Source organism: Rhinatrema bivittatum, chromosome 4, assembly GCF_901001135.1.
Source record: "Rhinatrema bivittatum chromosome 4, aRhiBiv1.1, whole genome shotgun sequence".
NCBI lineage: Eukaryota > Metazoa > Chordata > Amphibia > Gymnophiona > Rhinatrematidae > Rhinatrema > Rhinatrema bivittatum.
Genome location: NC_042618.1, coordinates 455,694,881 through 455,708,530, shown reverse-complemented (window position 1 = coordinate 455,708,530; position 13,650 = coordinate 455,694,881). Strand labels below are relative to the sequence as shown.

Below are 13,650 nucleotides of genomic sequence, written 5' to 3'. Positions count from 1 at the left end.
TGGATTGTGAACCTGGTCAAGAGCAGTCTTCAGCCTGCTCAGTCATTGGAATACCTTGGGGTTTGGTTCAACATGAAGCAGGGCAAGGTTTTCCTACCAGAAGCTCATATTCAGAAGTTGATGGCATAGCTACATTTATTGATGAACACTGCCCGACTGTATGGTCCTACCTGCAGGTACTTGGTTTAATGGCGGCAACCCTGGAAATGGTACTGTAGGCGAGAGCGCATATGCATCCTCGTCAACGCTTCCTGTTGTCTCAGTGGAGCCTACAGTCTCTGGATTATTCGATTTGGCTCCATCTGCCAATGGATGTCTCCTACTGACTGCAGTGATGGCTACAGCCGGATCATCTAAGTAAGGGAATTTTCCTAGCTCCACTGGACAGGCTAGTACTGATGACAGATGCGAGTCTCCATGGTTGGGAAGCTCACTGTCAGGAGCTGACAGCGCAAGGATGCTGGGTTGCAAAAGAGTCTCTCTGGAACTTCAATCATTTGGAAGTCAGGGCAGTCCAGCTTGCATGTTTGCAGTTTGGCGACAGGCTTGCAGGGTCGAGCAGTCCGGATAATGTCAAACAAAGCAATGACTGTGGCTTACATAAATCGGCAGGGTGGAACCAAGAACCAACAAGTGTCGCAGGAGATAGATCAACTTATGGAAGGGGCTGTCATACATCTCCAGATAATCTCAGCCTTGCATATAGCAGGAAACGACAATGTAAGAGCAGACTTTCTCAGCAGGGAAATTCTGGACCCAGGAGAATGGGCGCTATCAAATGAGGCATTTCAACTGATTCTGGATCACTGGGGTGTCCAGTTTTTAGACCTGCTATCTACTTCTCGCAATATGAAAGTTCAGAGATTCTTCAGTTGCAAGAGAGATCCAAAGTCTTTGGGAATAGATGCCTTGGTGCAGGAGTGGCTGGAAGATAAGTTGCTGTACGCCTTTCCTCCATGGCCTATGTTGGGTAGACTAGTCCGAAAGATTGAGCGCCACAGAGGGATGGTGCTCTTGGTTGCTCCAGATTGGCCCAGGAGACCGTGGTATGCAGATCTGCAGCGGCTCCTTGCGGAATTGCCCCTTTGGCTTCCAGCGCACAGTGATCTGTTATAGCAGGGTCCTATTCTTCATGAAGATCCGACTTGATTTTGTCTTATGGTATGGCCCTTGAAAGAGTTTGCTTGCTGAAATATGGATATTCTGCAGCAGTGATTTACATCTTGCTAAGAGCTAGAAAGCTCACCACTTTTTTGGCCTTTGTGAGAGTTTGACGAATGTTTGAGGCCTGGTGTGAGGATCTAGGTACACTTCCTTGTTTGGTCAAGATTCTGCTTATTTTGGAATTTTTGTAGGATGGCTTGAATAAAGGCCTGGCACTTAATTCCTTAAAGGTACAGGTAGTGGCTCTCGCCTATTTTAGAGGTCAGGTGAATGGTGGATCCCTGTCAGCTCACCCCGATGTGGCCCGTTTCCTGAAAGGAGTGAAACATCTTTGTCCTCCTTTGCGGTTTCCAGTGCCCTTATGGAGTCTTAATTTAGTCTTGTATTTCTTAAAGGGCCCTACGTTTTAGACCGATGCGTAACCTGAACTTGCAGTTACTGACCTTGAAAACTGTGTTTCTTGTGGCAGTTTGTTCTGCGCATAGGGTTTCGAACTGCAGGCCTTGTCTTGCCAGGATCCTTTCCTCCGGTAACTCCAGGGACAGTACAGCTGCATACTGTTCCTTCTTTTCTACTGAAGATGATCACTGACTTTCACTTAAATCAGTCCATCTCCCTGCCCTCTCTGGACAAAGAGAAAGATGTTGAGTATCATCTGTTGCGACCCTTGGATTTCAAGAGACATATTTTCTGGTAACTGGAGGTTACTAAGCCTTTATGGAAGATGGATCGCCTGTTTGTTCTTCATGGCGATACTGGGCAGGGAGAGCTGGCCTCGCAGGCTACCATAGCTTGCTGGATTAGGGAGGTAGTCACAGTTGCATACATTGATTCTGGGAAGCAGTTACCTACTCAGGTCAGGGCTCATGCCACTAGAACTGAAGTAGTGTCAAGGGCGGAAGTGAAATTGTTGTCTCCCGTCGACATTTGAAAGCTGCGACGTGGTCCTTGTTACACACTTTTTCCGGGTACTATTGTCTGGATGTACAAGCCCGGAAGGATGCAGCCTTTGCACGTGCAGTTTTGATTGGACCACGAGCAGTCTCCCGCTCTATTCAGGAGTAGCTTAGGTACATTCCACTTGTTCTGGATTTATCTGACTGGATGCTAAGAAATGAGATGTTACTACTTACCTGATAACTTCCTTTTCTTTAGGACAGACAGATGAATCCAGCTTCCCTCCCTTGGCTACCAAATGGTTGTATCATGGTCCTCCATGGTTTCGTGTTATAGGGATTACTGGTAAGTGTTCATCCAGTCCCTAGTCTAGTGTTGCATTCTTGTCTGAGCCTGCTGCCTGTTGGCTGAGTATTGAAATGGTTGCCTGTTGGCTGAGTATTGAAATGGTTGCCTGTTGGCTGAGTATTGAAATGGTTGCCTGTTGGCTGAGTATTGAAATGGTTGCCTGTTGGCTGAGTATTGAAATGGTTATCTGTTTGTTCAAGTTTTGCTAGTCTGTCCACAATTGCTTTTGAAGAGAATACTGGCAGGCTGATATAACTGCTGGGGTATATATACTGTGACGTCAGTTTGCTCCGTCTCCATCTGCTGGTAGAGGTGCATAACTCGCTTGTACTAGATTCATCTGACTGTCCTAAAGAAAAGGAAATCATCAGGTGATTTCTCATTGCCTGTTCCAGAGAGCTTACCCTTTGATTTCACTTGGCAAAATGGCCTTGCACGTGAGATTGGCAACTCCATTTTGGTCACACCTCTTCCAACTTCGAGTGCTTACCTCCATACTCCTGGTTGAAAGGGAAAGTGAAAGAAGCTATTTTAGCCAAAAGATCTTCATTCAAAAATTGGAAGAAGGATCCAACAGAAGAAAATAGGATAATGCATAAGCGTTGGCAAGTTAAATGTAAGACATCGATAAGACAGGCTGGGAGAGAATTTGAAAAGAAGTTGGCCGTAGAGGCAAAAACTCACAGTAAAAACTTTTTTGAATATATCCAAAGCAGAAAGCCTGTGAGGAAGTCAGTTGGACCATTAGATGATCGAGGGGTTAAAGGGCAATTAGAGAAGATAAAGCCATCGCAGAAAGATTTAATGGTTTTTTTGCTTCAGTGTTTAGTGAATAGGATGTTGGGGAGATACCGTATCAGAGAAGGTTTTCATGGGTAATGATTCAGATGGACTGAACCAAATCACGGTGAACCTAAAAGATGTGGTAGGCCTGATTGACAAACTGAAGAGTAGTAAATCACCTGGACCAGATGGTATACACCCCAGAGTTCTGAAGGAACTAAAAAATGAAATTTCAGACCTATTAGTAAAAATTTGTAACCTATCATTAAAATCATCCATTGTACCTGATGACTGGAGGGTGGCTAATGTAACCGCAATATTTAAAAAGGGCTCCAGGAGCGATCCGGGAAACTACAGACAGCCTGACTTCAGTGCCAGGAAAAATAGTGGATAGTGTTCTAAATATCAAAATCACAGAACATATAGAAAGACATAGTTTAATGGAACAAAGTCAGCATGGCTTTACCCAAGGCAAGTCTTGCCTCACAAATCTGCTTCACTTTTTTGAAGGAGTTAATAAACATGTAGATAAAGGGGAACTGGTAGACGTAGTATATTTGGATTTTAAGAAGGCGTTTGACAAAGTTCCTCATGAGAGGCTTCTAGGAAAAGTAAAAAGTCATGGGATAGGTGGCGATGTCCTTTCGTGGATTACAAACTGGCTAAAAGACAGGAAACATAGAGTAGGATTAAATGGTCATTTTTCTCAGTGGAAGTGAGTGGGCAGTGGAGTACCTCAGGGATCTGTATTGGGACCTGTACTTTTCAATCTATTTATAAATGATCTGGAAAGAAATATGGCAAGTGAGGTAATCAAATTTGCAGATGATACAAAATTATTCAGAGTAGTTAAATCACAAGCAGATTGTGATAAATTGCAGGAAGACCTTGTGAGACTGGAAAATTGGGCATCCAAATGGCAGATGAAATTTAATGTGGATAAGTGCAAGGTGATGCACATAGGGAAAAATAACCCATGCTATAATTACACAATGTTAGGTTCCATATTAGGAGCTACCACCCAAGAAAGAGATCTAGGCGTCATAGTGGATAACACATTGAAATAGTCGGTTCAGTGTGCTGCGGCAGTCAAAAAAGCAAACAGAATGTTGGGAATTATTAGAAAGGGAATGGTGAATAAAACGGAAAATGTCATAATGCCTCTGTATCGCTCCATGGTGAGACCGCACCTTGAATACTGTGTACAATTCTGGTCGCCGCATCTCAAAAAAAATATAGTTGCGTTAGAGAAGGGCTATCAAAATGATAAAGGGAATGGAACAGGTCCCCTATGAGGAAAGACTAAAGAGGTTAGGACTTTTCAGCTTGGAGAAGAGACGACTGAGGGGGGATATGATAGAGGTGTTTAAAATCATGAGAGGTCTAGAACGGGTAGATGTGAATCGGTTATTTACTCTTTCGGATAATAGAAAGACTAGGGGGCACTCCATGAAGTTAGCATTGGGCACATTTAAAACTAATTGGAGAAAGTTCTTTTTTACTCAACGCACAATTAAACTCTGGAATTTGTTGCCAGAGGATGTGGTCAGTGCAGTTAGTGTAGCTGTGTTTAAAAAAGGATTGAATAAGTTCTTGGAGGAAAAGTCCATTACCTGCTATTAATTAAGTTGACTTAGAAAATAGCCACTGCTATTACTAGCAACGGTAACATGGAATAGACTTACGGGTAGATTTTCAAAGGGGTACGCGCGTATCCCCCGAAAACCTACCCCAAAACCCCCCTGCGTGCGCAAGCCCCAGGACGTGCGTGACGCGACATTTAGGGGGCGGCGCCGCAGGCGTGGTTTTGGCCCGGGGGCGTTCTGGGGGTGTGGCCGCGGCCTCCGGACCAGTCCCCGGGACCGGAACATGGAGCGGGGCAGCCAGCAGGCGTAACTTTGCCGACAAAGGTGGGGGGGAGTTTAGATAGGGCCGGGGTGGTGGGTTAGGTAAGGGAAGGTGCGGGGGGGGGGGGGGTGGAAGGAAAGTTCCCTCCGAGGCCGCTCCGATTTCGGAGCGACCTCGGAGGGAACGGAGGCAGGCTGCGCGGCTCGGCGCGCGCAGGCTGCCGATTTTGGGCAGCCTTGCACGCGCCGACCCCGGATGTATCTATTAAAATCCCGCGTACTCTGGTGTGCGAACAAAAGTACGCGCTCGCGCTAATTTATAAAATCCAGCCCTTAGTTTTTGGGTACTTGCCAGGTTCTTATGGCCTGGATTGGCCACTGTTGGAAACAGGTTGCTGGGCTTGATGGACCCTCGGTCTGACCCAGTATGGCATTTTCTTGTGTTCTAATGCGCTAAGTGAATTTTCAAGTTAACTGCTTGGCCTGAGGTGGAGTAAATGTTAACTCACATTTCTGATGGCCTTGATATTCTGTTGCTGTGCCTACTCCTGGGGGAATATTGCGCACAAAAACTTAAAATTCTTCAGGCTTTATATTGGTCAAAATAACACAATTTACATGACAGTCTTTAAGTAATTACATTTTAAATTAATACAGAAAAGTTATTACTTAAAAGATGCAGAATTTCACTAGAAATTCACTGTAAGATTGTCCCTTCCACTCGCTCTCCCTTCTCCCCTAGCCACTTTTTCCTCTCAGACCCCAACTCCTCCACCTGCCAGTATCATGCCCCTCCACCTCTAGGCTCAACCCCTTCCACTCTATTTCCAGTCCCAGAGTTTGACCCCGTTCTCAGTACTGCCCCTCACACTGGCTCCCTCTGTCCCTCCCTCTCTCACACACATGCTCCTTCTCTCTAATACACACACACACACCCTCATATAAGCTCCCTCACTCTCTCGCACACACACACATCCCCTCATACAGGGCCCTCTCTCTTGCTTACACACCCACACAAGCTCCCTTTCTCTTTCACACATACATCCTCATACAGGCTACCTATGTCTGTCTCTCATGCACCTCTTCTCACAGGCTCTGTCTCACACATACACAATCCCTTCACACAGGCCAGCACCCTCACATACACACGAGCTCTCAATCTCTCACACACATACGCACTCCTTCACAATCTCCTCATATAGGCTCACTCTCTCTGGCACCCACACTCAAGCATCCCCCCACCCTCCCTCTTACCAACCATGCTGTCTCTCATCCTCCCCTTCCCTTGTCTCACACACACATTCTCTCTCACCGGCATCCCCCCACCCCACTCTCTTACCTCCCATGCTCTCTCTTACCCTCCCCTCCCCCACACCTCTCCCTTCATATCGGCTCCCTCTCTCTGAAACCCACACTCAAGCATTCCCCCTCTTACCAACCATGCTCTCTCTCACCCTCCCTACTCTCTCACTGGCATCCCCCCATCCCCTCCCTTACCTCCCATGCTCTCTTTCACCCCCTCCTGCTCTCTCTCACCGGCATGCTGCAAGCAGAGCACGTGCCACGTGTGCCGCGGGACGTGCTCCGTTCGCGGTGAAGATGAAGGCCTGGCACACCTTTCACGGCGAAAAGGGAAGGTCCCCGTATGCTGCGAGCGGCGCGTGTCCTGCGGCACACGTGGGATGCGCACTGTTCGCGGCGTGGCAGGGTCTCCTCTGCTATTTTCTGCACAGAATTTGGCAATTCTGAGCAGAAAATTGCAATTCTGCGTTCCACAGCAGCGCAGAATTCCTCCAGGACTAGCTGTGCCCTATGTGGTAGTGTCTTTCTACCAGACTGGGTGCAGCAATAGAATAACTTTGGCCAGCAGAAATGTGAGCTTACTTCACCTCAGATCAAAGATAACGTAAGCTCTCTGGGGCTTGCACCTACAGTGTAACAAAACATAAGATGTCTTGGGAAGGCACCTTCAGCTGAATGATGTGCACTTGGTATTGCTCATCCAACTGAAAATGTAAATCCTCCTGGGTCTGAGGTGAAGTACCACACTAGGTAGAACAATAGACAAAATTTGCCCCTAGAAATAGGAGTTCACTCCACCTCGGACCCAGGAGTTAAATTTCCAATGTAAACTCTTTGAGGAGGGCACCAGTCACAGGTTTTCTATGTTTTCCTAAACTGCTGAACAGCAAACACATATGTAGTGCTAAAGTGTGTGTTATTTAGCTGTTGGTGCCCACCCAGACAGGCTATGCTTTGTTCACCTAGCTGTAGGCATGTTCCCCAGAGAGCTTATTCTTTTATTTTACTTGCCATTCCTTGTCAAAACAGCCTTGAATGGTAAAATGTGCCCACAAGTTGGAATGCACAGCACCAATCTTACATGCAATGTCATTTTGGCAAGGCATGACAAGTAAAATCAAAGAATAAGCTCTCTGGGGTAGGCACCTTCAGCTGAACAGTATGCACTTTGGCACCGTGCATCTGATTTTGGCACCCTGTTCGGCTTTAGGTGCCCCCCGAGTTTGTGCTTTAAGGTAGCTGCAGTTACCCGCACAGCAGAGTTTATGCTTTGATTTTACTTGCCATTCTTTGCTAAAAGGGCACGGGATGCAAGAGTGTCCTCTTTGGCGTGGGCACGTCCAGCCAGCTGAACAAGAGTAGAAGCTACCTGTGGTGGGCATCTACAGTTATACAGTATGCCAAAATTGGATGCTGCCTGCCTTGAGATCTTACACTGGAAATTGAACTCCTGGGTCTGCGGCGGAATAAACTCCCATTGCTTGTGGCCACATTTTTTTTGTTGCTGAGCCCAGTGTGATAGAAGCAGCTAGACACTACCACACTGGGGCACAGCAACCAGAAACATGAGTTAAGGCTTACTCTTGCCCAAACCCAGAAGTTAAATTTTCAGTGTTAAGAAAATGTTCTTTAAGCGTCTTGCCCTTTAACGCACCTCCCTGCCTTGCTGGGGAATAGCTAATGCCTTCTTTTACATGGGATTTGCAGGCACCCATGCTAATCTTAGTGCTGGCTTTTGCTCCTGTTTTAGTCTGCCTTTTTTAAGCGTCAAAGCTCCTGTTACATACCAGACTTCAATTATGCCAGAAAAATGCATGCTAAAACCAAAATAAAACTTGAGCGCCCCTTATTATATTGGTCCCTGAAGCCCTATACTGCACCTCTTCACTAATCAGATCCTTTTTTCAGCTTTGCTTATTATTCCCCAGAGATGGGGATATCAAGATGGTTACAAAGGGATTTAAGTCTTGTTATAAAATTTTTGTCTTATGGGAAAGAATATAGCAGCAAACGGACATTTTATTAAGCCTCCAGCAACCTTGACTCTTACTTTTGTCACACGTTCTGAGCACTATAGGTCAGCGTGGGATAAGGATTGGAAGAACACAATCTGAAGACGCTGTCTCTTGCCCTGTGTGTGTCTTCTTTCCCCTTCCTTAGCTATCATATGGGAAACAGCTGCCAGATAGCGGATAAGCCTGCGCTTATCCGTCTATCTGGCATAGATCACTGCTGCTTAGTCAGAAAAGTCCTTTTATCCAGCTTAAGTAGTGGTGACCTGCGCCAGGTAGACGGATAAGTCAGTACTTATCCAGGTAAGTGGCGGCAGCCGCTACTTAGAGAGCAGAAGCAGTGGTCACAGGATCTGGAACTGCAGAGGAAGAGAGGAAAATCCTAGGATTTTACCTCTGTGACTTCATTATAAGCATTTTTCCCGAAAGGATAATTCTTAATGAATTTGGTAAACAATGATGGCAGCCGCTACTTAGCTAGGTAAGTAGGGACTTATCTGCGGACATTTTAAAACTTTTTTTAAAATTTTTTTTCTTTCTCCTTTTTTAGGGATTTTAAGTGCCAGCACAGTAGTACTGGAAACTTAACTCCAGCTCTATCTTGGAGTTAAATTTCCAGCGCTAAAAAATGTGCGCTGGCCCGATGTTATTGGTCAGCATCTGGGGGGGGATACTGCTTAATTCCCTCATTTGCATGGGATTTCCCTGTGAGGGTGCTAAGCAGTACTCCTGATTCGGAGCTGGCATTTTCTGCGTGCAAAAGCCCTTGCTGCAGGGGAAGTATGTTTGTTTTTTGCCAGCAGAAAATACGCACTGAAGTGCAGGCAAAAGGTGCGATCAACTGAACGCACCTTTCTGCATCAGCCCGATAATCTCTTCAGTATGCCACTGTGTCACGTGACTTCCTTCAGTGCTTTTGTGACCATTTGATAACCCCTCCCTTTCATTCTCAATGCTGAACACTAGTGCCCTAATCACCTCCTTACCCAGTGCCTTCTCTTTGCTGCTCCTCATTACCTCTCCTCTCATTTCCCACTCCACCTTCTCCTCATGACCTATGCTTATCTGGTAAACAGCTTTTATGTGATGTTCTGCCTCCATCACCAGCTTTCTATCTAGCTGCCTGTATGCCTGGAGTAGCCACCGTGAGCTGGTGAGTGATGCTCCCTCTGTGGCCATATTCAAATCCTGCCAAAGAAACCTTTGGGAGGTGGTTTTTAAATCTTAAGCCCTGGCTTTCCCAGATCTTGGATGTGAGGTTTTTGTCTTTGTTGCAAGTTTTCCAAATTCTATTTGCAGCCTTCTGCCAGAAAAATCATTTCCTCATTGTGGTGTGCCATTTCGCTATGACATTGCCAATGTTTTTCATTTCAGGCTCATCAGCACAGCCATCTTGTACAGGACACGCTCCTTTGCACCTCAGAGCCGTGGTGGCCAAACGTTTAGCCATATATTTGTGCAATGAGAGAACTAGCAGAAAATATAATATAATGCAAGTACGCTATGGAATAGCACTAAAAAGAGCAATAAGCACATCTTAGCACAACCACCATTACCGTGTGTCTCAGCACAGTAGAGAAACAGTGGGATGTTAAACTGCAGAAAATAATTCTACTAGCTACAGAAAGGAATCTGTTACTGTCAGTAGGATTTTTTTTTTTAATATCAGAAAATGGATATATATGATGGTGTGTCTTCAAAACCAAAATGCCCATGCCCAAGGAACCTTCCTTACAAATAAAATAACTTTTTAGCAATATACATTTCTGTAGGATTCTACTAATGTAATGTGTGGGATATGCAATGCAAATCTAAGTGAGAAATCTTGTATGTTACAGAATGTCTGTTCTTGATTCGTTGCCTGGTTGGGCATATTGAGGATTGCAGAGCTCCGTTTCTTCCTACTATGTGCATAGCGCCCTTGGGCAGCCAGGCCAGCTAATCAGTTTTAAAGGATTTCTTTACATTCGGTCAGATATGGAAATGTCCTCTGCCCCAGAGGAAGAGGAGGCAAGCTATGTTTTAAGTTAGCATATGCTGTGTCCCAACGCAAGGTGCACGATGAGCATAGGGAGCATTCCAGATATTAGCCACAGTAATATTTTAGCTGGATGGTTTTCCCCACAGTTTGCTATTAAATGATTTTATACTTTTGCATGAACATGTTTAGCACAAGTATTGGCATGAAATATCAGTCCATGTTGCGCCAACACTTTTGTATTCTAGAATATAGCAGGAGCATGAGAAGCAAAGTGTGGGAAAAGTGCCCTGGGTTTTCTCATAGGCTTTTGAAAACCCTGAAAAACTGTAATGTCTTCTGAGCTTGTCAGTGCCTTGCCTATCCCTGCAAAGGCGGGGGGGCATTAACCTTAATAAATTCTCTCTTTCTCTCGTGATGCACAGATGGAGATGAATTTTCCAGCATTTTCAGTGAAGAGACACAGAAGTTAGTCAATCTGGAGACTTTCCTTGATGCTGCTAAGGACCTTTCCCTGCCAAACCTGGGAATATGTACATCCTTAAAACAACTGATAGGGGTCCTGCGAGGCTTGGAGCCAGAAAAGATGGGTATGTTTTGTTTTTTTTTCATGAATATTGATTTCTTATTAATGGCAGTGAACGGATTTCTGAATTACTGCTAATTCATGAGCAGCTCAGTGACTCCTTTATTATAAATTGATTTTGTGTATGTACAATAGGTTTATTGTTTTTTTTGCAGGCATGTAGAGCATGCTGACTGCTTTATGAGTTTTAGAGAACTTATTTTGACAGCTGGACAGTACATAAAAATGTACCATGTGTGCTGTGTACATCGTGTTCTTACATTTCAAATTCTTTGCATGTGTCCCCCACTTGCATGGAAAATAAAGCAATTGTTTTAATAAATACTTGGACTGTAATAACCATAAGCCAGGATATTGTCTCCATGGAGATTTTCAAAGTTTTCTGAGCCTCGAACATTTAAGAAATTTGGCATAACCTAAAAAGTACTGCCCTGGCTCTGCTGTCTCTTCCGACAGGCTGCCTTTAGATTTGAGACGTATCACATGTCCTAGCTGCCTTGCTCATGCTTCTCTTTATGTTGTGTCTCAAATGTACGATCCTACCACAGCTGCTGTAACAGCTGTAATAGAAAAATCTGGATGTAGCCAAATCCTCCTGGAGTGTACACCTCATCGGTTGTTGCTTGTGCTGTGCATGTGACTCTGTTATGTGTGTAACCCCCTCTTCGTTTTGTAGACTGAATGAGGGGGGGGGGGGGCACACAACTCCCAGGGCTGTTTGTTAACCTCCCAGACCTCTGATTCAGTAAGTGCTAGCCACTGGGATGCTGGGGTTCCACGGGCAGGGAGGAATCTAAACCCTCTGCGGCCCCTCTGTGCAGTGGGGAGGTTTCAAGACATGGCTGATCACTCTCAAACACGGTCTTTCATCACAGTTCACTGGTACTCACTTAAGAAGATCTTAGAACAGGATACACATGGAGACACATAGCCAGCAGATGGGTAGTGATGTTCAACAAAAAACAGGTTTACGTTATCTTAAGAAAACAGGATCCATGCCAGAATGGAAAAAAAAATAGTTAACATAAAAAGAATAATAATTCCAAGGCTGAAGTTTCTTTATCCATGGTGCACCTTCTCTTAGCTTTATTCCTCTGATCTGAATCGGTGTCCAATATGCCCTCCCCTTGGGGAAATTCTTCTCTTCCATGATCATAAGCAGGGGTTCAAAATGGAAGAAAGCCCTCCTTCCTTTGAAATGGGTTTCAAAAACCTCTTCAAATCCAGCTGTTGCTGGCCCCACTGATGCAAGGGGAGAATACTGGAAAATGCAGCCCCTCCAGAAAAGGGAAATTGGCTCTCCTGTAGGAACTAGTTGAGATCGCAAAACTCCCCAATCAAATCTCCAAAAACTCTCCTTGGTGAACCGTGAGGCCTACTTCGAGACACCACCTCCAAAAAAAAAAAAAACCAAACACCTTCCTCAGCTCCAAACACTCCCAATGTCTCCCCACTAAGCATGCTCAACCCACTTTTTAGAAAGAGACTAGGTCCATCCCAAAAAGGGGATGGCCAAAAGATAGGGGAAGGATCAAAAAATGCAAAAATCTCCTACAGGTTATAAAAAGAGAAAAAACCTTTTAGTAGGGGGCCGGGGATAGTTCTATAATGAGGCAGGATGAGGCAGCCTCTTCAGGCAGCAAGATTTTGAGGCAGCAAAATTGCCCCCCGAAACCTTCCTGCCACAGCCACCTCACCCTTCAATCAGGCAAACTCTTAGTCCTGGGGGAATTCCAGGAGGCCCCGGCGTGCCGCGCAGCAGCAAAGAGGAAGGAGGCCCCAGCATGCCGCGTGGTTGTGAAGAGGAAGGAGGTCCCAGTGTGCAGTGTCGCAGTGAAGACTGAGGTGCAAGTCCCAGCATGCTGTGAACATGGCCCCAGTGATTCTATGTGTAGTGGTTGTGTGAGAGACTGAGAGGCTGTATGTAGAGGTATGTGTTTAAGATTGCAAGTCAGTGTGTGGTGGGGGGGGGGGGGGGAGAGAGAGCATGAATGAGGGGCTATGTTTGTGTGCCAGAGAGAGTCTTTGTAAGGAGATTGTGAAGAAATGTGTGTGTGAGAGAGAATGGGAGCTGGTGTGCTTAAAAAAGGGAGTGTGTGTAGGTGAGGGAATTGAAGGTGTTTGTGAGTGAAGGAGTCTATGTGAAGGGATGTGTGTGTGTGTGTGTGTGATAAGTAGGTAGCCTGTATGAAGGTGTATGCATGAGAGAAGGAGCCTGGGTGAGGGGGGTGTGTGTGTGCATGTGAGAGAGGACAGAGAGAGCCTTTTGTGAGGGCCAGTACTGAGAGAGAGGGGTCAAACTCTGGAAGTGGAGATAGAGTGAAAGGGGAGAGATAGAGGGTGAAGGAGTTTGGGGGGCCTGAGAAGGCAAAGTGCAAGGAGACCAGCCAGTGTTTTCCCCCGAAGCTGGCGGCAGAAGAGGCCTTGCTGTGCAGTCAGAGAAAAGGTCCAAAATGTGTGTGTGAAAGAGACTTGCCCTGTGAGAGTGACTTTGTGAATGTGTATGAGAGGGTGGGGTTGTATGTATGTGTATGAGAGGATGGTGGGGGGGGGTGTATGTGTGTGTGAGAGAGGTTAAAGTTTGTTCATCCCTCCAATCTACGAGAGTCTCAGGAGGACTGGAAATCTAAAGTTCCCAGGTATGGAGAATGAGAGATTTTTTTTTTTTTTTTATCCTTGTTAGTTTTAATTATTGGATGTGATGTATCTGCTCTTTTGAAATATTTTATTAGT

The 13,650-nt window shown here is 45.5% G+C and overlaps 1 protein-coding gene across 12 annotated transcripts in view; it reads left to right on the top strand.

The window, feature by feature from the left end:
* The window catches only part of METTL25 (methyltransferase like 25), a 265,950-nt gene that overhangs the window by 113,850 nt on the left and 138,450 nt on the right, over positions 1–13,650 (top strand). For all 12 annotated transcript variants that reach the window (XR_003856005.1, XR_003856002.1, XR_003856006.1 and 9 more), the window contains exon 2: positions 10,757–10,921. Coding sequence is in view for 7 of the 12 variants with exons in the window: in XM_029597096.1 (XP_029452956.1) it covers positions 10,757–10,921 (165 nt within the window). In the remaining 5 variants the exon portion in view is untranslated. The remainder of the gene's footprint in view (positions 1–10,756; positions 10,922–13,650) is intronic.